The sequence below is a fragment of the Electrophorus electricus genome, chromosome 8 (assembly GCF_013358815.1).
Source record: "Electrophorus electricus isolate fEleEle1 chromosome 8, fEleEle1.pri, whole genome shotgun sequence".
NCBI lineage: Eukaryota > Metazoa > Chordata > Actinopteri > Gymnotiformes > Gymnotidae > Electrophorus > Electrophorus electricus.
The window spans coordinates 18,011,166-18,038,555 of NC_049542.1; the positions used below are offsets into that span (position 1 = coordinate 18,011,166).

Consider the following 27,390-nt stretch of genomic DNA (forward strand, 5'->3'; position numbering starts at 1 on the left):
TGAATTAAACAAAGCGTTAATCACAATCATTTGCATGACGATTAATCTTGAACCAAAAACGTCACCAAGAGCTGTAGTTCTCTTTCCACAAACCCACCCAATAAAACTGTGCTTGATCATTTCTTATTGATAGCCACTGACTATAGGATCAATAGAATAGTACAACCAAATAACCTTTAATGTTTTGCTTTACTGCAATGCAGTTTAGAATTGAGATGTTACCCTTTTAAGAAGAACAGAACACACTGACAAGAGCAACTGGGTGAAGCTTTATTGACATGCTGGTCAAGGACTCACATCGAATATGTTTAAAATAAATAAACTGAGGCCAATTGTAGCACTTAAAAAAAAAAAAAAAAAAGGATAAAAATGGGGCCACCCATGGAGAGGCATGACAAGGTCAGTGATTTCAATTCAAAAGTTTTATTCAAAGTAAAATAAATAAATAAAATTTAACTTGGGCAAGTTGGTGGCACTCTACACAAAGTTGGGCAGATGCTTGGGGCTGAGCGGGATGTATGTGGACAAGTCAGAGTCCTGCGCAGTCACACAGCTCATGATGTTCGCCCACCACAGCTGGGAGTTGGGGTCAAGGAAGGGGAGGAAGGGTTAAACCACAAGATGAGTAACAGCAAGGAAACTGTTAGGAAGGATTTCATAATGGCTTTAAAAAGACAAGGCGAGGGCACCTGGCATGCTGGACCTTGGCATTGTCCTCCGAGTCGCTGGAGATGATGATGCTCATAGTTGGGCTGAGCATGTCAGAGGTGAAAATGGACTCCGACTTGTCGCCCATGCCGTGCACAGGGGAGGACATAGGCCTGGCACAGGGTAAGATGAGCACGTCAACACACTGCACACTTGAGTGAACACACACAGCCCATCACCAAATTGTGATGGCACAGAGCCATCCAGCACTTATTACAACAGTTGTACCCACTATGCAGACCCACATACTAGACCAGTAGGTCTCGAGTCCAGTTCGAGGGTTGCCTTGCACTGAATTAGTGTGGAGTTTTAGAGTTAATGCCAACCATTAAAAAGTGCAATAAGAGGCAGGGAGTACCTAGCCCGGCTCTCTGCTTGGCAATCTTTGACCTCTTGAACCCGCCCTGCTGTGCCGGTTGTCCCACCTGGCTGTGCTGGGCAAGCTGGTTGCTGAAGGTGTCATTGAGGTTGGCAGTCATGCTGGCCCCACCCCCAGACCCACCCCCGCTGCCAAATAGGCTCTTGCTGCCATCAAACCCTGTGCACTGCCGACTGCAGAGCTCCATTTTCTGGAAGCAAGATTTCACACTACAGCAAGAGAGAGAAAGACAGAGAGACATGGGTGGGGGGCAAGTTACAGTACTACCATTTGGATTTCTAAATTAAGATGGTGTTCCTTCAAATTAAAAAAAAACAACAACTGTGACATGTACATTGGAAGGCCTGGAACAACTCACTGGGCACTTTGAGGGAACTGGAGGAGGTGGGTCATGGTGACAAATGGGTGCTTTAGGGTCTTCATCGGTGTGATCCGTTTGTCAGTGTCTAGCGTGAGCATCTTGTTCAGCAGGTCGATGAACTCCCGCCGGTCTGCCTTCTCCACCGAGACGTCTGCGCCTTCCAGACTGGTCGTATTGACCTGTGCGAGAGACCCACGGGTGAGTCATATTAAGCACCAGCAGAGGGCGCCGATCCACCTAAGACGCAGCAAGTTCTGCAAGTTACTATGCATTGCTCTGCCTTTCGCAGATGCCGTTCTTCAGAGCGACTCACGTGCGTTCCTCACTGACAGCACGAACGCTCTACTTGAATCTGCGGAAGCCGTTTCTCACATTCTTCAAATTCACATAACAGTAAAGCAATGCGTACAGTTATGCGCACAAAAGCCAAAATAATTTGCATCATGTCAAGACAGGTGAAAATGTACTTCCATGTCTCTTTGGACTTGATGCCATGCTCTGCCTCTTGCTCGGAAGGCTCAAACCATACATTCAGTCTCTTCCTTGCTAGCCATTATGGACAACCTCACAAACTGCATATTTAGAAGAACGGCCATTACCGTTAGCAACACTACGTCACTCTTTTCAAAAACAAGATTTACGTCTTCATCACAGTGAGAAGTATGAAAAAAAAAGTGCAAAAACCGACCCCAAATCAGTGAAATTCTACGGAGCTCCGTGAATCCAAGCCCAAGAAGCATGAAAAAGATTAGGCACAGCACAAAGGCCCGTGTGCTTCCTCATCATATTCAGAGGCTCCAGGACACAGGGGAGAGCCCAGAAACAGCTTGGTGACGGCCTCGCAGAATGGGAGTGATTTGTGGTGATTCAGCGGCAATTGCTTTAACACAAAGGGTTCTGAATTCATTCATGAAAATGTAAAAGGTTTAAATTGTATTTTGTTGAGTCCAGGTTTTTTTGTTGTTGTTCCTACACAGCACTTTACATTACACACCCACTATTCTAGTGTAACATGGAACTATATGCAAAATGCACCGACACTACAATGTTTTTCCATTAAGTAAATACAGAGTATCAATGCAGTTAAACACTGTTTCTCAGTAAACTACACTGTTAATTAACAGTATAGCTACAATGCAACAGCGGTTTTGTACAGACTTCCCCAATACTTATATTACTAAAGCCTGCAACTCGGAACATCCTAACTAATCTCAGACACTGACGATGGTTCGTCAGGTGCTTTGCTAAATAACAGCACTCATGACGCATTAAAATTAAACTACTTATAAATCACATAAATCAATCGTGCTCCAGTTAACTGTAATGCTTATCGTGATTTAATGTGTTGTTTTGCAGCTCTTAAATTATTTAATAATGCTATATGGACCGGTGTGAAGATTTCCACCAAATATCAATTCGCTACTTTACGGACTCTTCATTCCATGGCAACAAGGTGACAGGCAGGTGTAACATCATAGTATCCACCTTGTCCCCCTGTTGCACCTAGCGGGCCCACATTGGCAGACTCAAATCACTTGATAGCATCGAATATTCTTAAAGTACTAGTAGATTTATCAACATCACATTTCTTAGGACTAATACAACTACCTGCTTACCGATTTCAGCCGTCTACATGCATCTGTTCTTCAGAAATCCCACGCTGAATATTCCGTGCTTTTCTGGTAAATTTCCACAACAGTCATGCCTGTCCTTTTAAATGGCCTTTTTAAAACACGCTTCCAGTTGTGGGGTTTCAGAAATTAAATGAATGCTAAGCCTACACTAAAATAAAAATAATGCGCAGAATGGAATAAGACTAATGCTTGAATTAATAAAAATAATTACTGCATGTCCAGACACAACAGGAAATGCCCTAGACGTGCATATGTGTGATTATGCAAGAAGACATGTGTACGAGACGGTCAAACAGAGGTGACGGCTGAGATGGAAAAACACAAAAGCAGAAATGGCGCAAGGCGAGAAAACTATAAGTCTGTCTGTTGCAAAGTTATGCTTTAGATCTCACTCGCACTGCGTTGTCAAGTGACATCTCCAGAGCTCTGTATTAATAAAAGGCCACAAGGTAACGCACTGGTTCCTGTCTCTTCTTTCCTGCATCAACGGACACGACAATGTTCATTTCCTTCGTAAGCCAACACAAAATTCGCAAGCCTTTGGTTACCTCCAAATGCACGTTAATGATGTAAAAGTGCTCCTAAAAAGAGCATTAGCCCCCCTTCTCTTAGATTCTATGATTTCTATTAGCCATTGCAGCACCATTGTCTTGGAGTGACAGCAATTCTCACCAAAGTGTGAAGAGGGAAGGGGGGGGGGGGGGTGTGTGAGAGGGGCTAGCATATTACTTCATAAGTGTTTCCAGGGCTTCAACAAATAGAGGAGGCTTAGATGAAAACGTAGCCCCCTCACTTGTCTTATTTAGTTATCCCACAGACGAATGACCCTCAGTAGAGACAGAAGAAAGTGGGCCATAACAATGCAATGTAGCACTTACATTTACAACGTATTCTCCAGTTCCACATATCCCTTGATCATAAACTGGATCTACAAGTAGTTGTACAGGCAATACACCATGCTTCTCTAGGTTTTCTATCAATAGCCTGCAAATTTCTACTTTCAGCATAGACCTCGGTATAGGAAGATCAAAATGGCCAACTAATGCCAGTAACATCTTTCTTACACCATAAAGTACAGGTGGACGTTGTGGACGGTGCCAAAGAAACGAAAATAATAAAACAGAGCTTCACTGCGTATCACATACCTTTCCTTATCAACAAAGCTACAAATTGGCATGTGCTCCTAATCTACCACATCTAAACATTGAAATCACCTGTAACCATGTTACCTGACTTGTCCACACTGACAGAAAGCAGAAATATAACAGCAGCGTCATAAATAAACTAAACAGTATCACTTATATATTGTCACAAGATGCCTTAAGTAATAACTCTCCAGCATGGCACGAATCAGCGCTACATACTTTCCCAGGGGATCTGCCTTTAAAGCAGCAGTCCCGCCTCCATTTCGGCCCACAAGGCTTCTTACTGGTTTACCTGTAACAGGGAAAAGCAACCAATATAAAACACAAATGTGCACACCTGGCATGTAACATTGGGTGAGAGAGAAGGCAGAAAATTGTTCAGCAGCAGGGGTGAGAAGGCTGTCCCTGTAATCGGATGAAGGGAGAACAGAGGGAAAATACTGGTTAATTTTGCTTATTTTTCATTAAAGAAAAAGGAGAAGATGCAGAAGGAGATGGAGCCTTAAGGAGCTTATTAATAGTGGAAAAAAGTGTTTTGGGCTTATGTCCAGGAACATTGATAACAGAATAAATAAAGCATGAACAGGCACTGTTTAGAGCCGACTTATAATTAAGCATATGGTCAAAATAGGCTTCTTTATGAACAGTGAGACCAGTTCTCTTATAGAGGCGCTCAAGGCGCCAACCTTTGGATAAACTATGTTGCCTGGAAGGCTATTTATTAATTTGTGTCAATAACTATATACTTTCAATTACAACATCTGTGTTATCTGTAATGACATTTAGACTAGCAGATTTTGTGCGTTTTTAGTGGTATGTCTTGCATTAGAAGATGATCAACAGATATTAAAGATAACTTTTAACCAGAATTATACTCATCAGATTCAAGCTCAAGTTCAAGAGGTTATATTGTCATTTCAGCTATATACAAGTACACAACAAAAACGAGACAATGTTCCTCCAGGACCATGGTGCAACATAAAAACAACAGTGCAACAGACAACATGCTACACAAGTGCAAACAGTCCAATATAGTGCAAAATGTCATTAAATAAACATTAAATAAACAATAATAAATACAGGACAGGGCAAATACAAAATGAGTAGCCAGTGCAATTTAGTACAGTACACAGTACTGGGCATATGTAAAGCGAGTTGTGCATAGCAATCAGTGACATGCTACCCTGAACATAGCAGTCACCGGTAGCAGCCAGAACAGTTCAGAGTACATTGCTGGTTTAGTACAGTACTCTAGCAGCAAGTAGGATAATGTGCAAGATTCCTTTCCATTTCACTTTTCAGAGAAAAAAAACAAGATCCTCCCTCTCAACATCACTAAAGCTTATGAATGTAGCACACAATGAGAACAGCAGATAGCTCAAACTGTGCAACAAAAATCCTTAACATGACATCATTTAAAAATAAAAACAGCCAAGAGTAAGCAGACTGGTCTTTTTTATCTTTCTGTTAGTGACTTACAATGTAGTTGCATCTATGAAGACCACCCATGATGTGAGTTTGGATGGTTGTCTTGTTCGTAATTGTAAATCTCTTTGGATAAAACTGTCAGCTAACGCCAAATTCCATTAATGTAAATGGGTCGAGGGAGGAAACATGAGAGGTTCACTCTTAACAGAATGAGCCTGCGTAATTCTGAAATTTCACCTACAACTTCTGTAGGACAATGAATGCATCATCACCAATTGTTCCGCTAAAGTGAACTGCTGTCCTAGTTTGATGAGCTATCTGTAGGAAACCTAGCTAGCTGCGTGATTCCATGGTAGCGTTAACGTAGCTAACCTACCTAATTTAGGACAGCTAACCTAACTTAAGGTAACTTACAGTGAATGTGGACAAAACGTTAAAGGCTGTAAAAGGTAAAGAGTTTTAGGATGAAAAAAAGAACAAGAAAAACTCTGCTCTTTGAAAGCTGACTAAACTGAATTAAATATACCTAGCTAGATAGCTAATGTTAGCTAGCTAATCATTAATTGCTCGATGTGTCACATATTTAAGTTGACTAGGTTGCAAGTCAACAAATAGAATAATTAACCTAGCTAGCCAGCGATTCTCACCTTTAGAGAATAGTGAATTAAATGTGAGAAAAAAGCTAGAAAAAAACCCTAAAGCACTTTAATTTACTTTCTTCCGTTTTGTAGCTAGCAGATATAGATGTAAGCTCCAATCACAACTGTTCGCGACAGTCTTTTTGCTTTATCGGCAGGAATGTGTTTGTAGAAGGTCAGTTCTTGATCATGCAGTGCACATTTAAAAATAAAGGTTTCTGTTTCTTTCCTATAAAACGAAATATTTGCAGAAAGTAATCTGACAAGACCCCATAAGGGTAGATGATTGGTGTACTCGTCTGTACCATCGTTGTCCTTCAAGTGATAATTTTGGGAAACTTAGGACTAGTGGAGAAATTAAAATTAACATGAAAGAACATGCAAAGCGGATGGAAAATGCGTATATTTTGAATTTATATAAGCAACCATTGTTTTGTTAAAATATTTGGAAAGCGTCGTATTCGCTGATGCAGGAAAGAAGAGACCGGAAACAGTGCGTTACCTTGTAGCCTTTTATTAATGCAGAGCTCTGGAGATGTCACTTCACATCACAGTGCGAGTGATATCCAAAACATAACTTCGCGACACACACATTTAGTTTCTCTCGTCCTGTGCCACTTCTGCTTAGTACTTTTCCATTTCAGCCCTCGCCTCCGTCTAACTGTCACGTACACGTCTTCTTGCACAATCGCACATATGCACATCCAAGGCGTTTCCTGTTATTCAGTAATTATGTCTGTACATACAGAAATTATTTTGTTAATTCAAGATTTAATCCTATTCTATTTTATAGATTATTCTCTATTTATTTAATCTTACCATTCACTCAGTTTATGCAATCCCACAACAAAAGGCAAATGAGTTTATATTAATGTTTACATTTGTAATATGTTTACTATATTGAGGTATATTCACACAAAAATGCAGCAAGACCACACTAAAACCGTTACACACACAAAAATGCAACTATGGCAGTTAGACTTTTATCACAGTGTATGTATAAGAGATATCCCTAATCTCTATGTGACACCTAAATTGTATTAAGTTATGCAGCATTTCATCTATGAATTTGGTATATACCTTCTTTAAAAGGTTGTCGTTGAGAACATGAAGAGGAACAACAGGATGCGTTCAGTCTTTGGGATAGGACAGATCAGTTTAAACCTGACATTGGAAGGGTATTACCAAGTGTATTAAGTAAAAACATACAACAAATTCTGTTACCATTATATTAATCTCACACATTTTTAAAAGAAGGGAACCTCAAACTTATTGTGGTCATTTATAAAAGGTGTAATGTCTGGAACTTCACCTCATCAAGAAATAAAGGTAATTTGGTCAAAATTGCTTGGTAAGTCACAAGTGTCCATTTATTTCAATATATAATTTCTTTGCTGTTTTGAACAAAAATGATAGAGGGACAGTGAGGAAACATTTGTAAAAACATTGGCCAGATGAGTACATCAATTACCCACCTGTTAACTGAAAGGTTTTTTTCCCCACTTTTTGTGTTTTTTGTGTAACTGGCTAGAATCATGAGATTGAGCTCATCAGACTAGATACATCCCAGTGCATGGTTCCCCACACAGAACTCATGAATAAAGCAATAAAACCATAGTAAAAGCAATATTAAACAAATGTTTGAATACTCTGACAGGTGTATCAACAGCTCTCAGATGCTTGGGGAGGGAATTTTAGTACTTTGTGCTATTGTAAATAAAACCTCTCCCTGCCTTTCAGCTTTTTAAGGTTCAGTGTTTAAAGGTTCACCAGCAAATTACTGTTTGATGTTCTTAGTTGTAGGACATCTCAGTGTTACTATGACAATGATGCAGGACCATGAAAACATTTTTTAAAAATACGTCTTTGATATTAATAATAAAAAAAATAATAATAAAATAAAAAAAGCAGCTCTAAATGCAAAATTTAAAAACAAACTCATCACTGACAGTTTGACTCTTTTCTGTGGATTGTGTTGTTGCATCAAAAGACATCTTAAAACATATTACAAAAACTGCCTTTAATGTATGTGTGGGGATACACTTCTGTAATTTGAGATTGAAAACACGTACAAGACAAGTTTTTTTTTATGTAAAGATCTATGAATTAAAACATCTGAAATAAGTCAGATCTTTACTGTCACATTGGGGAAAAAAAACCCCAAAACATCCATTTCCCAAAAGTACTAAATCACAAATGAAAGATTTCAGTCTGAAATATTGTACATTAACTCTGACAGTAAAACTACTTAAAAAAATATATACATAACAAAAGTAAGCCTGTTCTTATAAGACACAAGATGAAGGGTCATGTGTTTGGTCAAACAAATCCCAGATTCAGTTTCGTGCTGCAGAAATAAATGTAGCAAATTCCATTGAACTACAACAGCCGAAAATTTTTTAGATCAAGTAGGAAAGAATAATAAGGCTTCATGTTTATGATCCCCCATGGTGTAATATTTCCGTCTCCCATTCTTCTTCTGTTAAAAAAAAAAGGCAAAGAAGAAAAATAACCACTTACAGATAAACATGTTTAGGCCCTCAACACACACTTGGTCAAATGAATATTTTTTTTAAAAATAATAATTTAAATAATTATACAAACAAGATAGAAAGTCCAACCTTTATCATTGAATTCCTGCTTTTCTATAATCTCTCAAGATGGCTTTTGGAAATTTAAAAGGGACTGACTCTAAAATTTGAGGAGAGACATGAAAATACCTAACTTTTTGTATCATAGTTTTGGTACAGAGATATTATAACCAATATGGTGTCATCTACCATATTCCATCCATTTTGCTCCCATTTATGTGTGAAATTGTGCGTTATAACCAAAGAAGATTAAATCAAGAATAAGGACATATTCTGTATTTATATACATTTAAATGTAACAAACTGTGTACATGTCATTCACACACCTGTAGTACTCAAGTGGATCAAAGCTATACTGTGTAGCCTTCATTCAATATATTGAGTAAAAATTGCCCTTTGGTCGGCAATGTGCTATAGCTCAATGTACTTAAAAAAATTTTTTTTACTTACTTGTTGCCACCCAGATGGAGGGTAAAGAACCCCTTCATATCCATGTGCAGAAGCACTGGGAGGGACATTTTCATTAACTGGTACTGTCTGGTTAGGGTGAAATGCCTGATTGTAAGCATAGAAACGATAGTAGGCATCATCTATTTTTGAGTTCTGAAAGGATTGGTAAACTGGTGGAGTCTGATAAACTGGTACGGATGCATAAGCAGGGATAGATTGTGAAAACTCAGAAGGCATTGCATATTCTTGTATCGCAGGACTGATGCCTGGGGCAGCTGGGCCACATTCTGAAATCATAAAATTGGTATTAGCACCATTTTTCTGAATGGGGTATGACATGGTGGAGGTTGCAGATGGATTAAAGCCATTTTCTGTGCAAATATAGGCTGAGCTGTCCCAACCATTAGCAGAAATTTTCCAGTCAAAATCAGGATTTTGTTTGTTACTGGAGTTCTGCTGTGACAGCAAGCGATATTGCCCCTTCATGGCCACAGTTTCACCAGAGGAGTTAGCCAATATGCTTGTATTAAATGTAGCATGTGTTTCAGAGTTAAACTGCCGGTTTTCATAATTCCAGGCATTTTCATTTGATCTCTTTTTCACCAAGGGTCTCGTATCGGGCAGTCGAGCAATTTCCAACCCCTGTACCTCCACAGAAGGAGCACTTATGGTGCCAGTATTGTCAGGGTATTTTTTTTGCTGGGGTGTCGAGATGGAAGACAGTCCATGCCCTTGACTGTTTTCAACAACACTGTCCTCAGCTTTACATAAAGTTTTGCCCAAAAGCTCAGATGAAGTCTGGGAACAATGATCTAAACCTCTTGAGAAACTTGAAGGGTTTTTAGTGGCTGGGCTCGCAGTGCTATTTTCACGCAAAAATATACTAGGTTCCTTTGATGGCAACGGTACACAATGGGATGGCAGCAATTGATCTGAATTAACTGTACGCAAAATGGAAGCCTCTTTCTGGACTTGAGAAAGACTGTATGTGACATTGTCTGAGCCCCTGATTTTCTTTACTGGGAATTCTGAAGGAACACTGCTAATTTCTATGGAAGAGGACGGTTTCATATGGCTTGTTGTGAAGGAATAACATCGAAGGGTTTCTTTGTCAGTTTTTGTTACTGGGTTAATAAGGGATTTTGTGATAACTTGCTTTTCTTTGGGTGAGGTCACATCATTTATGGTAGAAGCCTTGGATTCTTCAGTTGTTTTCTGGAGCTTGGCTGCACTGAGTGTGCCTATAGGTCTAGTGTCTGATTTATAAACACTTGTATGGATATCTGCCATTTTGAGTTTAGGAGCTTTTGTTGTAGTCATTAGATTATGCATTTGTTCGTCAACCTTTTTGGAAGTGTAATGACCAGTTGATTCTTCAGCAAGGGTGATCTTTGACAGCCCTTGTGTGCTTTTGCTGTGGCTGGAAGATATATCCTGTTTAAGTTTGCCAGAGTGGAAGTCTGATATGTGAGCTGTCAATTGAGGGTCTGATAGATTAAGGTTATCTTTGGAAGAGAATAGGATTGAATTTACAGGTTTGGTTTTAGCCAGTGATTTGGTTTGTTCTGATTTCTGAGTGAGTTGGTTTGATTTTGTGGATTTGTAGCCAGGAAACAAGTCTTTGTTTCTGAGTCTAATAGCACTTTCTTCAACCACCTTTTGTTCGAACGTTACTCTTGACTGGATGTCACTTGAAATTTTGAGTCGTTTAACTAGTGGTGGAGACCAATTAAATAAATCTGGTTTAGTATCTTTGTGTTTTGAAGCCGTCCTTCGATCCTGTGAAACTACACACACAAGGAATAAAATAAAATGAAATTAAATAATATAAATAAACCAGGAGAAAAAGTCTGGAAATCACATGACAGTAAGAGATGTGCGATTAATTTTCTCATCTTATTCATACCAGGAAAATCAAGTAGCTCTTGTGAATGTTGTGCTGTCACTTCCGTTTCAACTTTCTCCTGTTTTACCAAATCTAGAAAAAGAAAAATATGATCAGACCTTCAAAACCACCCAGCTAGAATTCTGTTTTGTACCTATGCATGGCTTTTTTGGTGATCACCTATTCTGATCTTGGGTGAAATGCAGGTTTGGAGAGCACATAATTTCTGCTTCTTTCTGATTTTCTGTAACTGTATAATAGCTGAGAGAAATGGAAACAGAGTAAGAGTGAAAGAGAATATAGTTAAGAATGGCAAGCCTGAAGATGAAAAGCGTTATTCATATAATAGGATGTATACTTAAATGCCAATCACGTGTGTCAATGCAGTTACCTTTATCAAACGACATGTCTTTTATTACTTTTAAGTCAGCATATTTCATTTTCACCTCCTACAACAGACAAAACATCCAATAATAGTCTACAAATAAAGGCTTGGCTCCTCTAGTGAGTAGTGTGGTTCACTACTGCCGGCTAATGGAGTATTATGTGGTTTACCTGTAGCTGACCTGGTTCATCCTCATAGTATGTTTCCACGGTGTGAGCATACCACATGAGTTTCCGAGATTGAGTTCTAATATCAGAATCAAACCATTCCTCAAACAGCCAGGGGTACCGAGCTCTCTGAGTAACACAGAAAACATAAATCATGCAAATATAACACCAATTAAAGTAGTAAGACTGCATGTTTATACACAGGATATCGGACATCTCATACTGTGTACAATTACATTTGTGCTCATGCGAACGCAAGCATACAAAACATCACCACTGAATAGAACAAATACAAATCACCAGAACAAATACAAATGCTACATTTAACCAAATTCAGATTTTGAGTTGGAATAAAATGGTATAAAAAGCCAGCAGTTTTAGCGATATCCACTGTGAGTACATAGTGAAGAACATAATGGAACTGCAGTACCGGTGAAGAAACCTTGGCAGATGAAAAGAGCAGTGTGTAGGAGCAACACGCTACTCTGAGAACCCTGACTCGAAGACTGCATGCTTGGTGCAAAGGTTTGGATCATTGTGGTTTGGCTAGTTGGATAAAAACTAAAATACTATAATTCTGAATTATAGTATTATGCTTTAATTGTGTACTGGCTGATCTTTTTCACACATTTTAATTCATTTAAATATTCCAGTTGTATTATTTTTGTGTGTTATGTTGCACCAAGTGCACCAAGTGCCTTGCTCCTTGTACATCTGCCATAATTTGTTTGTTCGTCTTATTATTTTGTAATTTTGGTTATTCCAATTTAACTGACAACAAAAAGATAATTCACCAAGTAACTATTTCGGTGGCCACACTTCACTAGGTGGTTGATGATGAGGTCATGGTCGAGTTTGCTGGAGCAGGATACACAGAAGTAAAGTGGAGGCTGACCCTCACTTACACACTCAATCACTGAGCTCAGCCCTGTGACAAATGCAAACACAGTAACACATCAGAGAATGATAAAGAGGGAGGAAATGATCCACCTACAGAGAGTGTAAACTCTGATACTGACCAACCACAGCATCTGATGTTGCTCTCTTGCTGTTCACATATTCCTTCAGGTCAGTTGAGTGCTTGAAAACAATCACTATGCAAGTGACAAAACACATTATTTACCAATTAATTTATTAATTAATACCACAGACTCAAAGTGCCTTAAGAAAACAAGACATTTATAATAACTAAAAACATTTCAGGAAATCATTTTTTAAAATCTTGAATAATTTTGAAGCACTTTAACCATTGTGTTCTCTCTCTCTTACTTGTAGATTGATGAGAACTTAGAGTTTCCAGACTGTGAGGTCCAATGAAACATTTCTCATGAGAAACTAAGGCAAGGTAAACAAATCTTCAACATGATTTACTAGTATTGGCAAGCATGTTATGAACACACATTTTCTTCAAATGCTCAAATAGTTAAAAAAAAAACCAAAAAAAAAAAAAAACCATGCTGTTACCCTGGTCAGGTTTCTCCTGTTTGATTGTAGTTATGCAAGGAAAGGCATGTTCAGGTGCTGCAGGTTGCAACTCCCTGGCAGTATACTGAGCTTGTAAGGAATTTGCACAACCTGAAGTATAATCACATTACAAGCTGTTACAGTAACAAAAATTTTAGATGTCTAATAATCTTTAATGTGTAATTAGGGCTTTTGTTATGAGTGAACTTCTACAATTTAAAACATTAATGACAAGTCTTAATTAAAACAATAAAAGATATCTATTTTTTTTTAAATATTCCAAATTGCTACTTGCAATATGTTGCATGTGATAAGGCAAAGATTAACCTGATTGCTTACACTTACCAGACGTTTTCCTTTCTCTATGTGAATCAGGAGGGTGAAGCCCACATTCTTTGCCGTCAGACTTTGCTGTCAAACCTGTCTGTGCTATAAACTGGTGCAAGGTATATGGTGCCTCAGCCTGAGTGTCTGCTTCCTGAGGGTTCTCACTGGCCTGCAGCTCATCCATAGTGGGGATGCAGGCCATCTTGCTTTTTCTGAAGTTACACTGCATTCTATCCAAAGCTGGAAAACAGTCATCATAGACTCATCAGCTCAGGTCTAAATAAACTCCTAACAGAACAGAGTTATCATTTATCATTTTAGCTTGCTTCAGTTGTTGGAGTTCTACCTCTCTTTGGAACTTGGATGGTGTGAAGACTGCTTTGTTTTGTTTGGCTTGGACTGAGGCTGCAGCTTTGTTGGGGCTGATGTCCATGGACTTCTCTGTCAATCTCAACATGATTTTGTGGTACCCTTGCATCATAGATTTCTGGCACGAATATAAATATGTGATCTCTTACCTTAGGTGTCAATTTGTCAAACTTAACATATAACAGAATAAACATATATGAACATAAGCATATTGGATGAACATTCATTCTTTCACATGTGCTCTTTTTTTGGGGGGGGGGGGGGGGGGTTCAAGGACTGGACAAGATGTAATGTGAAAATGTTGGTAAGTTACAGAGTGCAAGTGTGGTGGGAGACCTACCCATGTTTCTCTGATCCTGGACTGTATAACACGGTGCCAGGGAGTACAGGCTCTGCTCTCGTCCATACATCTGCTGTAGTAATTTTATTGCTGAAATTTGTAAGCACAAACAAATGCAGGAGAAAAAGGTTTAACTGTGAAAATCATTTTGGTTTATTTGCACTACCAGCCTGACACCCCAGTGGAAGTGTAACATTTATTTGTGTGCATACTTTATACAAGTGAATAAATAAATAAATAACAGAACACTTAAAAATATAATGGTTATTGGCACAGAGTAGCAGTATCTCCCTTATATAAACCACTTGTGAAAGAGATACCTTTTCTCATGTTCATTTCATAATGATCTGTACAAGCATGTGTACCCACCCACCCACCCACCCACATACATATGTCAACTTATCAAATTATTCATTTATGCGGCTTTACATATCAACCTTAATATTTGCGAGTTCACATATGCTTGGTTATTGTAGAACATTCAGAGAGTGGAACTAACCAAAACTGCTCATTAGTATGGTTGCAGGAACTCATTGTTATGCATGTGCCTATATGTCCCTTCTGGTGATGTTTTGAATGGTTCTGTAATGTTACTCTAAGAAATCTGACCAAAGAAATTTAGCATTTTCAGTATGTCAATCAGAATTCTGAAGAAGGGTCTACAGTATTATTAGTAAAATATTACTGTCCATGTACATGCTACCTTAGCCAGCTAACTTCCAATGGCAACTACAAGTGAGAGACATTGTGGCATACCTAACTGAAAAGCCTTTTTCAAGGCTACCCTTGAATTAAAATATCATAATTAATCAAGGTCTGCAAATTTCATCTATAAAATCTTATCCAGAAAGGAAAAAGTTTGCAGAAGGGGAACCTACTTTGTGCTGCACACCACTAGCGAGCACATGTGTGTGTGCATTCAGTGAAAACAAATACAAATGTAAGCTCAAATTTATTTTCCATTTCTAACAATTAAAATGAAAACTGACATTTCTCCATTTCTCATATTTGAATTTTGAAATGGATCTTGTTTCAGTTTGACATTTCTGTTTCTGAAATGAAAACAGAATGACCAAAAGATGCATGGACCTTTGTCAATTTGAACAGTTGTCATTTTCTGCAAATAAATAAATGACTTTTTAAAATTTGTTATAATGTCAGTAATTTTTGCAGTAAAACAAAAATTTATTTTCACATACCTATAAATAGTAAAACCAGAGAAACTGAATTTTGCAGTCATCTAAATACGTTTTTTCAGAGTTATGTATATAGGTACACTCACCATTATCAAAGTCTGCAGAATACAGGTGCTCATACTGCTTTTCATTCAACATGATGACCTGTACAACACAAACACTTGTTAATTCAGTTAAATTACAGGCTTCTATATAAAATACACCCTTTGTTCAGGTCTAGATAATTTACCTTAGCATCAAAGTGTTTCTCCAGCAATGCAAGTCTCCCAGCCAAGTCTCGAATCATCAGGTTACAGATGGTCTTCCACTGCCATTCCTGGAATATCTCGGGATACTGAATTCTCTAAAAATATATAAAAAGTTATGCAAACTTGAAAATACAGTAATTAAAACCCAAAAAAGTCTACAAACTCCCCACTCACAATGGAATGGTACTGGTGCCTCTCACTTGTCATATGGTCACAAATATCCACCCTATTAATACGTTCAGCACAGTTCAGACACAGAAAAAAAGTCGCCTGAGGGATTTTTCGGCATTCCAATATGTTACACAGACCTGCAAACATAAACAAACCCCGCCCCCCCCACCCGTTTAAACAAAAAATTCTTCTTGACAATATATCATTAGAGTGCTAAGAGGAAGGTTGACATATACTTACCTATAACAGGCTCTGTGTTTGAAACACTAAGAAATGCAGAGACAATGCTTTGTCCTGCCACTGTGACACATGAACACAATTTGTCAGGACACCACCACATGAAGCATTTTTGAAGAAATGTCCTTAAGTGGCATGCCATTTTAGCAAGGTTGCAAAAAGTTGCATCACCACAACATACAAAGGACAGAACGGGGAGATGGCACAAACCTGTGGGCAGGTTTGGAAAGCTGTATGTGTGGGGTGGTGTAATGGCTGGGGGCCTGCTCTCCTCTCCCAGGATAGACTGTCGGCACTCTGCAAATTTCAATACACAGGCCGTGAGTTTCAATTTCAGCCAGTAATTGAATACTGCAGAATACTACACTAAAAGCAGCATAAAGATGATATACTCAAGACTGAGAATACTGAAAGATTCACTCTTGGAACTGTGTTCTTGGAATTGGTCCTGTGTTCATGCCACAAATAATCATTATGCCTTTCTTTTTAAATCTCTTACACATTTTTTTGACAGTTACTCCTTTGGGATTAGTATGCTATACCTGGAAACAACTTTATACTTCTGGGTTTTCTCTACATGTAGAGACTAGAGACACTATGTATCGGGATCACAATGTAGTGAAGATAGATTACATATTATTCATAGTGAAACTCTGACCTGATCAAAAGAGGGGCTCTCTTCCACCCCCAGGCCACAAATCATACCTAGCACTGGCTGCTGCCTTGAAATTGAGCAACCAAGCCATAAATGTCCCAGCTTTCAAGATGTCCTGGCTTCTAACCCTCAACCCCCTCTCCTTAGGGGTCATAAACTGATGGATGGGAAGGTGAAAAGCTTACCATCCTGGTTATATTGTAAAAGACTGAGTCCATAAATTCCATTAGATTTAAATCCCTACCAGGGCAAGTAACTTCTCATCCCACAGATTCACAAAGTAACAATTTACCATTTAATCTACTATGATGTCAAATAATCAACCAGTAATGTATTGTGATATTAATATAATCTCCAAATTGTGCTGTTTGCTCCTGTTATTTTATAAGCACCTGTTGTTGCATTATTCTGTTATCATTAATTTGTAGTATTCACCAAGATCACCGCATTTGTATGTTGCTTACCTCATGCATATTGTAAACAAATTGTTGATATCATTCCTAGTTGTGTTTACCAGCAATCTTAAATGAACCAATTACATAATATATTAAAGTTAGTAGATTGTCACGTCTAGAAACCAAGAAAGTTATTACACTGATTATATAATTGCTATACCCTCATTCTAAGAAGAGGAGGCAGAAATGGTTAGGAATATGACATTTTTTTAAAACAATAAAGGAATAATTAAACATTTTTTTTACTGTCTTTATAATAGATGTGTGGTGGATCCTATGTATTCCTATATCTCCAAAATTCTTTCCCACCCCCAATTGTGAACAGATCTTATTGAATATGCATGACCTAGCTAGGCCTCATTTATTCCAAGATATAACTGAAAAAACTCGACACCCTCAGTAGTCTGGTCCAAGGTATGAGCTGCGAAAACTGACCGAAACGGAAGAAGAGAACCGGAATTCCTTGAGGCCTGGATTTCGACAGAAAAAAAAACAAGACATAGATATTGTTCAAATCTACCAGCCACTGAGAACAAGAAAACAAAGGGAGCAACAAATAAGTAGCCCACAACGCAACAGAATTTATTCAACCAATCAGCTCATATGAAGGCAAGCTATGTCAAAGCAACGCCTCCACCAAATCAGGCAATCCAACAACTCCAAATTAGACCACCACGCACAAAATTTGAACAACATTAACACTGGATCACATCACTCAAACTCTATTTAAAGGTGAACACTCCAACCGACCAACACAGTTCAATCTGCACTGATGATGTCTTCTCCAATGGGGACGACACATCTGCAATCAAATTGCCAAGTTCGGCACAAAATGAACAATTCACTTTCTTTTCTTTCATAAACCAATTAAATAACCTCTTGCTAAGCAGCTACAAATACTCAAATCTTAGTTTAGCATATTTTAATTATGACATCCTCTTTTTGTTATTATCTTACTAATTTCTTTTTAATATCCATCGGAATTTACCCATCACAGCTCATATTGAACACACCTGTCTGCTTATGACAGGAATTCCAATAAATTTCCGGTAAAGAACCCTCGCATATTTCGGAAAGGTCTGCACATGAAGGCCTATATGACTCATTCAAGCCAGCTCCAAAAGGTCCAATAACCATTTTCCTCATTGTCATCGGATTCCAATGACTACTAGGAACAGCAAACTCCAAAAAAGGTTATTAGTAGGTTATAAGAAATCTGCATTTTTCAGGACTAGGCACTTTAGACAGAACCGTGACATAATACCAAACCATTTCTGTTCTTTTCAAACATCAGTGTATTAAACAAACATGGTCAAACTGGTTTGGACAGCAAAACACATGAAGATGCACTGACCAAGCTGTGATCTGTCTCCACTTTTCCACTGAGCACCTGAAGACTGTGGTTTTGCCAGGAGAGAGGCGTGATGAGCAGGAGGTGGTTCAAGTTCAGAAGCAGTAGGGACTGAGAGAGCTGGAGTAGTGCAGTTAGAATCAGATGTAACGTGAAACAGTGGAGAAGCAGCAGAGTGGGTGGACAGAGAAGCAGTTGGGTTTACAGAAATTGGAGGGGTAGTTGAATGAGGAAGACCAACATGAGGTGAGTCCTGGCAGGCACATGCAGGTGGAAGAAAGATGGGGGGGGCATACAGGACTGGAGGGGCAGACTGGTACTGTAAGGGAGCCTCAGGCTGAGAGGAAAGAGGAGGTGGGCCAGGGATGGGAGATGACAGAGGTAAGGAGGTTGGACTGTAAGAGGGTGGTGGAGCAGGCGAAATTGGGCTATATGAACGATCAGGTACATGAAGGTCGGCAGTGGGTGTGAGTGGGGAAGAGGGGTCACAGGGATTGTGTAAAGATATAGAAAGAGAAGATAAACTGGGACAGGATGAGGCAGAAACAGAGGCGGGATCCACAGGACACATGGGATAAGAATGGACATCATCTAGAGAAAATAATACAAACAAGAATAAGAAAAAAGTGTTAGCCCTTTCAACTTTCAAGAAGGCCCCAATATTGAAAGAGGAGGAAATATACTGCCTAATTTTGAAAAACAAACAGGAACCTTTCACAAATGAAGGACAATGCAGTATGAAAATAATAGCAAAAGATATAGCAAAAATATTTTACATACATGTTAATCTCTACCATGAAAAACCCAACTGTTTGGACCCTAAACTTATAGAAAACTGCATGATGCCCACAAGTATACGTCAATTAGAAATGTAGGCAATTTATTACTATTTACTGTAATATTACTATTAACTATTTCACAAAAATGTGTCTAAGCTTATTGTCCATTTTAATTCTGAGTACGTATACCCTTAACTTGCACAAGTCTGCACCCTTTCTGTTTTTGAAAAATGTATGGTAGTGGGTGGATCATGTGTGTGTGTGCAAAGGAGGCACATTGTGAGTGATGAGTGTAGTGGGACGGAGGGAGAAACTGAGGTAGAGGGTACATCAGCATTAGCTATCAAATAGATTAGCCTTATGCTAAATATGGATAGCAATTGAAGCTTTAACAGTAGTATCAATTACAAAAAGGTTTTGTGACATAGGTCATTTGAAGTGGAAGATTTTATGAACAGTCCTGAACTGAAGGACAACTTAAAGTTTATGGCATATTTACACACAATAGAGGCAAAAAATCCTCACTTTCATTGTAGAGTCAGGAAAAAAAAAGAAAAAAAAGAAAAGAAAAAAAAAGATATAAATAGATAGTAATACAATTAAACAGTAGTTAAAAGCACCAAGAAAAGCTGCTGTTTGCACAGAACTGTGTGTCAGATATTGCATGATTGACAGCGGCAACTCCACAGCAAGGAAAACAACCCAGTGGTGGTGGTTGACACAGCAGAAAGGATCAGTGTGGTTTATTTGTACATTTCATCTATCTCACTCTGAACAAGAGCCTCCCACAGAAAAACTCACAAAGATTTAAGGCCAGCTTGGTTGATGACCCAAATCCACATTCAAGATAAAATAAAAGGCAACAGGATAATGCAATTTTAAAGGGCTGTTGTTACCATTTGTATGATCTGAGATTGTGTCAGGATTGGTCTGGAGAGAGGAAGGACTTGCACTTAGCATCAAACTAGTATCTGAATTTGTCTGCAGCAGTTGCAAATTGGACAGAGCTGGTGAAGAAAAAAAAAGCTTAAGTGCTGCAAACACAGTCAAAAACAAATCCTTAGGTAAACAAATCCACAAAACTTTTTTTTATGCTTAATTAATGATGTGCTTGCCTGTGCAGAGTGGCGCAGTTCTTAAATCTGTAAACACCTTGGCACTGACATCAAGTTTCTGGAGTAAAGACAGGGGATAAAGACATTTGCCATGATTACACTCAATTTCACTGGGGTTGTTACCCCTCACCATTATTTTACCTTCATTCCAATCCCTGTGGTTCTCTCCACTGCTGCTAAACGCAAAGCTATCTTATGCAGTTTCTTTTCCACGTTTTCACCATTTGCAGTCCATCCAGGATACTTATGTTCCTGTTCAAACACACACAATAGTTTCAAATTCAGTCACCTATGCTCATTATGAGTGAAAAGGGGTAAGATACTGAAAGATGCTACTTAATGGCTTACCAGATAGATTTTCCTATGGGCCACACTACACAAATGGTCCAAATGACATCTGACTGAGCACAGTTCACAAAACAACAGTTTCTTTTTGCCATGACTCACACATGTGACAAAATTCAATCCTGCAAAACAATTTTAGATTAATGACTGCAAAATTGTCCATTACTAGCATCTAGTACTACCCATTATTATTCAAAGATAAGACCATCACTCTTAATATTCATCTGAAGTGGATAATAATTAAATTATACCAATAAAGCTTAAGTGTCACTGAAGGTACAAACCAATCATGGCACTGGGCTTGGTCTTTTTCTTCTTTTTCAGATGTTTTGTGAGATTTAGCCTCTTTTGGTCCTGCTGCTTTGTGGATGCTGATTGAAAACAAGTGCTAGTTATCATCAAGAAACTTTGGACAGCCAACGACACTTTCTGTATAGTCTACACTCATGGCAATATTAATTACCAAACCACATTAGATTTCTGTAGTTCTAAGCATTTTTGTAATTACCTGATTTCATGGTGATTTGAGAGGGCTCTAGTTCCTTAGCTTCTGAAAAAAAAAAAAAAACCCAAACAAACAGTCACCCACAATGTCAAAACAAGAATAGCAATAGAGCATCTTCAAGGAGCTTACTGGATGACCACTCAGCTAGATGAATGCTTATAACCAATAATTCCAACATTTACACATTTCTCTTTATGACTTAATTCATTAGTTTAGTATCAATTATATTTCCAAATCCAGTGGACAAAACTAGTTAGGAGAGATCTGTGGCCTTCTTTGTTTCAACATCTACAAGTGACAACTGCTGTCACTACTAGAGCTTGATGAGGTACAAAACAAAATGATACAGCAAAGGGGAGCCACGATAACATCTCAGAGAGGTGACGGTTCATATTGTGGGAATGATCAAGTCCCAATGAGTCCATGAACCAAGCTCAACACCAGAGCTTCTGACTTGAGATTGAAGATCAGTCATATGGAATGGCTATGGAATGGAGCAACCATCAGGCACCTCCTCTATATGGATGACATCAAGCTGTATTCGACAAGTGATCTAGATAATGACTCCCTAATCCACCTCACCAGGATATACAGAAATGGCACGGAATGTCATTCGGACTGGATTAGTGTGTTCAGATGGTTAAAAGGAAAGGAGGGGTAGCTAGAACTGAGGAGAGTGTACTACCAAAAGATAAAATAGTAGATGTTGAGGACAGCTCCATGCACGTTGGAATGCCACAGGCAAATGGCAAACTTGAAGAGGCCACAAACAAAGCCAGCTACAGGTGGATCCAGACAGCTGAATAGGAAGAACAAGATCTGAGCCACCAACATGGACAACAAGGAAACTCCTCATAATGCACAGAGGGGTTCATCCCATGTCCAGCACTCTGAGACTGTACACTAAATGAAAGGAGGAGGGCCAAGGACTAGTGAGTGTCAGAGCCACTATCCAGGATGAAACAACCAAGATCCAAGAGTACACCAGAAAGATATCCCCAAGTAATGAGTGCTTAGTGAGTACTTCAGACAGCAGAAACCTGAGGGAGATGGAAATGAAGAAGAGCAGTAACTACCATGGGAAGATAAACCCCTGTATGGTATGTACCACTGGTAAATAGTGGAATTGGCTGATGTGGCGAAATCCTACCAATGGCTGGAAAAGGCTGGCTTGAAAGACAGCAGAGTCACTAATTATGGCAATAGAGGAACAAGCTCTGAATATAAGATCAACAGAATATGGGATCTTCCACACCAGGCAGGACCCCAGATGCAGGCTGTGCAAAGTTGCCCTGAGACAATCCAGCACACAACACCACGATGCAAAATGCTAGCAGGCAGAGTGCACATGGAACTCCAAAACCAAGTGGTTGGCATAATTTACATTTGTGCCGAGTATAGGTTGGAAGATCTATGGTCAAAATGGGATACCGCCTAAAGGGTAGTGGAGAACGACCTAGCTAAGATCCTGTGGGACTTCCAGATACAGAAATGATAAAAATGGTAATGGATACCCAACTGGACAGAGTAGTGATAGATTTAGCAAACGTAAGCGATGGCAACATCAGGAACAAGGATCATGAAAAGACAGAAATATCAAGGGCTGAAAGAACAGGCCTAATATAAATTCTAAAACTGGAGTTGACCAACTGTGCTCCAGAGGCCATTTATAAATTATTCATATGTTTAGGTCTGAATGTGCACACACAACCTTCTGTGTAGAAACTTGCATTTATAAAAGAAATACTTGGCACAAAATTGGGTGCATATTTACAGAAGCTTTGATCCTTGCATAGAGCCATATGCAATATTTATAGAGAGCAAGTCATTTTGTTATAGAGTGAACCACTCAGCTTCTAAAAGGCAGTTGGAATTGTCTGAATGCATCAGGTGAGGGACTGCTATACTAGCCAGTAAAAGGTCTGCCAGATTGGATACCTCTAAGCAAATAAACTAGCTAGTTAGCCAGCTTCTAAGTTATGGCTTGTTGATGAAATATAAATTACAAATTTATCTGAAATTGAATCTTGTTGATTAAAGTAAAAAAAAAAAATAAAAAAAAAATCAATAATAATTTTAAAAAGCTACAGAATAAAAGGATTGAACTTTTTTTAATTTATATTTTGTATATGTTATTTACAAGGCATTTCTTTTTATACAAGCTAGTTAGCTAGGTCATCATACAATAAAGTTAGCTTGCTAGTAGCTAAGGTTAACTATACTAGCTAGCTACTTGGTTTCGGTCTCGACAACACCCCTGGTTGATCTGGCTTCCACTGACAATAATATTAAATGAATAAAACCACTTAGCTAGCTGGCATGGATAACTTGCTACTGTTGCATTTGGGGTTGTGATGCCTGTCTTTTTAGTGTCAAATGCTGAGTGAAGCCTTCCCAATATTGTCTAAGGTTTGAGAATTGTCTGGAGTGAAATGTGCAGGGCAAACCAACAATTTGGCTGGGACCCTGTTAAATATAAATGCCAACTATGCCCGTTTCTCCATTGTCATTTTTTCTTCATAATATCTGCAGAACTGTGGGAGTTTTGGCTGTACCTGGGTAGGACGTGGGTTTATGTATGCAAATTTGAATCAGTCAAGACTGTAACATAACAGTCTAGGGTGTAGGCCCATTTTAGCTTCCTGCTTTGCATAAAAGATTTGCATTCGAAAGAGCAAACACTTGTGTTTGAGGTTCATGGTATGTCAGTTGCATGAACTGAATTTTCCTTATTCAGCTATGCCAAGGAAAAATATTTTCCATTCTATGGCACTGGTAACTACTACATGATGGGTTATGGGTTAAGGGCCTATGTGACATAGGAACCAGAGTGGGAACCAGAGTGTACAGGAGATTCTCAGGACAAGTTGAGCTGACCAAGGTGGAGTAGAAGGGTTGATGGAATTAACTTATGCAACACATGAGTTAAGGCAGCTCATTCAGCTGTGCACACTTAAGAAGACTGTGATTTATAAAGTGGAAACAGCATGCAGTGGTGTGTAGTCCAGGTTCTCTAATTCTAAATCTTTGGAGTGTACACCATTTCCTCTTGAGCCTAGCCATGAATGTTTTTCCTTTTGAGCAACCAAAAGTTGAGTGTAACATTAGTCAAAGTGTTACAATTGTATTAGCAGTAATTAGCTTGAAAAGGAAAAGAAAGGAAAAAAAAAAGTGTTTGAATTTCTGTGTGAAAACATTTTTCCTTAAGGGATGTGGAGAAGGTGTCATTCAACCAAGTCATATAATTTTATAAGATCACCAAGTACCAGGTTTGTTTCACAGTGAAGAGGGCTAACATTATATCAGCACATTTAGCTAGTTAGATAAGGCTTCAAACTGAATCATAATGTTATTGGTCCACACGTTCTTGTTCACTAACAGTAAAAAGTAATTTTTAGTCAAGTTACCCATCTATAAATTAGCTGCAGTTTTTGTCCTTTAATAACCTGAAATGCATAAAATCTCCACGTCAAGCTTTATCTGAAAGAAAATCATGCACACCCCTGTTGTCTATCTTCTGAGCTCATTGGGGGGGGGTTGTCTAAGGGGAGGGTTCCAGGCCTGGAAGATACTGTAGCTTAACTTTTAAAGTGTCAGTAAAGTGTCAGTAGTGGTAAATCTTAAATGGAAAAAAATCCTTTTGGGCTGGCATCAAAACATGTACTCCTATGTACTCTTACTTCTTTCCTCCTTCTCCTTCTTTTTTGAAGATTCCTTTTCCACCACCTAAAAAAAATAAATAAATAAATAAATTTTGAAAAAAAAAACCAAAAAACATTTTAAATGATGAGAGAGACGAGGGGGGGGGTGGGGGAAGAGAAAATGTAGAATATGCCACAAACTAATCCTCTAACATGAGATGAATCACAGCAGATGATAACCTTAATGCATCCCCAGCCTTCCTTGTCCTGCAGAAACTTTGCCTTCTCTCGGAGGTCTGCAATTTTGCAAGTCAACTTGATCTTATCTCCCCATGATGCGACAAGCTTAGAGTGCTTATTTTTCTATGGAAACAACATATACAAAATGGCCCTCAAATTTAGCACATACACGGTAGCAAAGTTAGACCAAGGCACTCTTGTGCAAAACATATGTGGCTGTAATGCATATGCTCAGCTAACAGTCAACACTGACAATGTAGTTGAAGCGGTGCCTGGGATTGATCAGATGGGTCATGTAACTTGTAGTAGAGAGGATTACTTTGCAGCATGAGCACAAGAAAGAGTTCTGATGAGTGGAAGTGCGGTACTCAGTGATCATGCTCAATCCTGAAAGCAAAATAAAGAATGAATTACAAAAAAACATTAAATGATATTTAGTTTGTATTCTAGTCAAGCTGTGAAGGAAGAAGAGGAGCACTAACCAATAACCGGCTCTGTTCGGGTGGGACTAGTGAGGTAAGACCATAAATGAGGTGAACTTTGTGTGGGATCTTTAGAAAATGGCAAGGGGTTTATCAGGTTTTGTAAGGGCTGTTTCGTAAGGGCTGTATCAGATTTGGAGTATTCTGCCTTCACAATGCCTCTTAGCAGATCTTGTGTATCCTTTTCTTCAGTTCTCTCAATTACTTTGAGCACTATAATGAATACACCACATAGGCATTAGGCAACCTGTATAGCCTGTCTACAAATAAATGCACAGCAAGAATTTGAGCCATATTTATAAAAAGGTGTGAACCTTTGGATCCATGACTCCCGTCACATTTGTAATCATTCATTGAAGAAGCTGCCAGTATATTTCTGTCATCATTTGATATCAGTTTACATAGAGAGTCTCTGAGTTTTCCCAAAGCTTCAGACACCACAGACATGGGAGAAAAAAAAACAAAAACAAAACAAAACAAAACAAAACAAAAAACCTGTTACATGCTAATCTTTTGGTGTTTTATATTTAACTCAAACCTAAGTCAAACCTTATGAGCTGTATTTTAACTCACCAGTTAGAATGGGAGCATTAAGAATCTGATGGTAATCTTCGGCCTCCAAATCAAGTACCTGCAAAGGCACAGAAAAAAAAAAGAAAACAAATGATCGTATCTGCACATTCCTGCTAGTGTTAAATATTTAACATTGCACCATGAATGAACTTTAAGCAAATTAGAAATATTACAAAAAGACACTCATTTATTTAAAATGTATGCTACACTGTCATTTTCACCCTTACTGTACAATTTCCTAACAATGTAAATTTTTACTACATGAAGTGTACACGAGTAAAAATAAAACCAAAACAAACAAGACCTGTGCTTCTCCATATCCTTGACTCCTCTCCAGCATAATGGCTTGAGTTCTTAGCCATTTTGCCTCCACTTTTTTTTTACCCCGCAGAGAAACATAGTCTATAGATTTCTAATGTAAACCAACACAAACATAAGAGAAGATGTTTTTGCCAAGTTAAGTAGCAACCTTTAATCTTAATCATGTCTAATGTATAAAGATGTATTTAAATTTACCAGATACATATGTTGGTGATCCCGACTGGTCAGATGTTTTATAATGGAGTTCTCTGGAAATCTTTCCGTGCATGTCATACACATATAGCATGGTGGCTGGTCCTCAGTGTGACACTCAGTTACAGAACTCAAACCTGTACACACAAACACATCCAAAGGAACATGAAAAACTAAATATTAAAAATTGAAATTGTATTTAAGATGAGAAACACTACTGTGATGTAAATTGGAAAAAAAAAAAAGAAGGTATATATTTATTTCACCAAAAAAACACTTCATGATACAATCTGGCATCATCTGTTAAATCAGAGCATCACTTCTCAATTTCATTGTCTGTTCCCAACTCAAACTTGAAAGATGAACTTTCCCTTTAGTATAGCTTGTCTGATGACAGTTTCCCTCTTTTTGTAGTCTGTAATGATGAAACTAAATTTGGATTTCATATATTTATGGGTATGCAGCAATCCATTGTGCAAACAGCCCAAGCCTGTTTCAGGTAGAATTAGCCCAAGCCTTGCTTTATTGATTCATAATGCTACTAGCTGATGTGAGAAATTTGTTTAGCTGTACTAATAACTTACTTATAAGTAGAGATGGCACAGATTCAATA

General features: G+C 38.5%; 1 protein-coding gene across 1 annotated transcript in view; it reads right to left on the bottom strand.

The window, feature by feature from the left end:
* Positions 1-250: 250 nt before the first annotated feature.
* si:ch211-199g17.2 overlaps positions 251-27,390 on the bottom strand; it is a 63,849-nt gene continuing 36,709 nt past the window's right edge. Inside the window, exons 32-70 of the mRNA XM_035529161.1 lie at positions 26,781-26,914; positions 26,569-26,676; positions 26,265-26,322; positions 26,006-26,119; positions 25,692-25,904; positions 25,463-25,596; positions 25,210-25,332; positions 25,009-25,054; positions 21,332-21,373; positions 21,108-21,194; positions 20,827-20,945; positions 20,620-20,730; positions 20,479-20,536; positions 20,260-20,370; positions 18,588-19,175; positions 16,334-16,420; positions 16,127-16,186; positions 15,890-16,023; positions 15,697-15,810; positions 15,554-15,611; positions 14,272-14,361; positions 13,909-14,049; positions 13,581-13,802; positions 13,236-13,346; positions 13,041-13,106; positions 12,791-12,865; positions 12,566-12,699; positions 11,775-11,900; positions 11,611-11,668; positions 11,400-11,480; positions 11,241-11,312; positions 9,335-11,121; positions 8,915-8,984; positions 6,796-8,772; positions 4,565-4,632; positions 1,446-1,627; positions 1,067-1,296; positions 690-821; positions 251-576 (exon numbers count right to left, since the gene is read on the bottom strand). Coding sequence (XP_035385054.1) covers positions 8,949-8,984; positions 9,335-11,121; positions 11,241-11,312; positions 11,400-11,480; positions 11,611-11,668; positions 11,775-11,900; positions 12,566-12,699; positions 12,791-12,865; positions 13,041-13,106; positions 13,236-13,346; positions 13,581-13,802; positions 13,909-14,049; positions 14,272-14,361; positions 15,554-15,611; positions 15,697-15,810; positions 15,890-16,023; positions 16,127-16,186; positions 16,334-16,420; positions 18,588-19,175; positions 20,260-20,370; positions 20,479-20,536; positions 20,620-20,730; positions 20,827-20,945; positions 21,108-21,194; positions 21,332-21,373; positions 25,009-25,054; positions 25,210-25,332; positions 25,463-25,596; positions 25,692-25,904; positions 26,006-26,119; positions 26,265-26,322; positions 26,569-26,676; positions 26,781-26,914 — 5,498 coding nt within the window. The 3' untranslated portion in view covers positions 251-576; positions 690-821; positions 1,067-1,296; ... (2 more) ...; positions 6,796-8,772; positions 8,915-8,948. The remainder of the gene's footprint in view (positions 577-689; positions 822-1,066; positions 1,297-1,445; positions 1,628-4,564; positions 4,633-6,795; positions 8,773-8,914; positions 8,985-9,334; positions 11,122-11,240; positions 11,313-11,399; positions 11,481-11,610; positions 11,669-11,774; positions 11,901-12,565; positions 12,700-12,790; positions 12,866-13,040; positions 13,107-13,235; positions 13,347-13,580; positions 13,803-13,908; positions 14,050-14,271; positions 14,362-15,553; positions 15,612-15,696; positions 15,811-15,889; positions 16,024-16,126; positions 16,187-16,333; positions 16,421-18,587; positions 19,176-20,259; positions 20,371-20,478; positions 20,537-20,619; positions 20,731-20,826; positions 20,946-21,107; positions 21,195-21,331; positions 21,374-25,008; positions 25,055-25,209; positions 25,333-25,462; positions 25,597-25,691; positions 25,905-26,005; positions 26,120-26,264; positions 26,323-26,568; positions 26,677-26,780; positions 26,915-27,390) is intronic.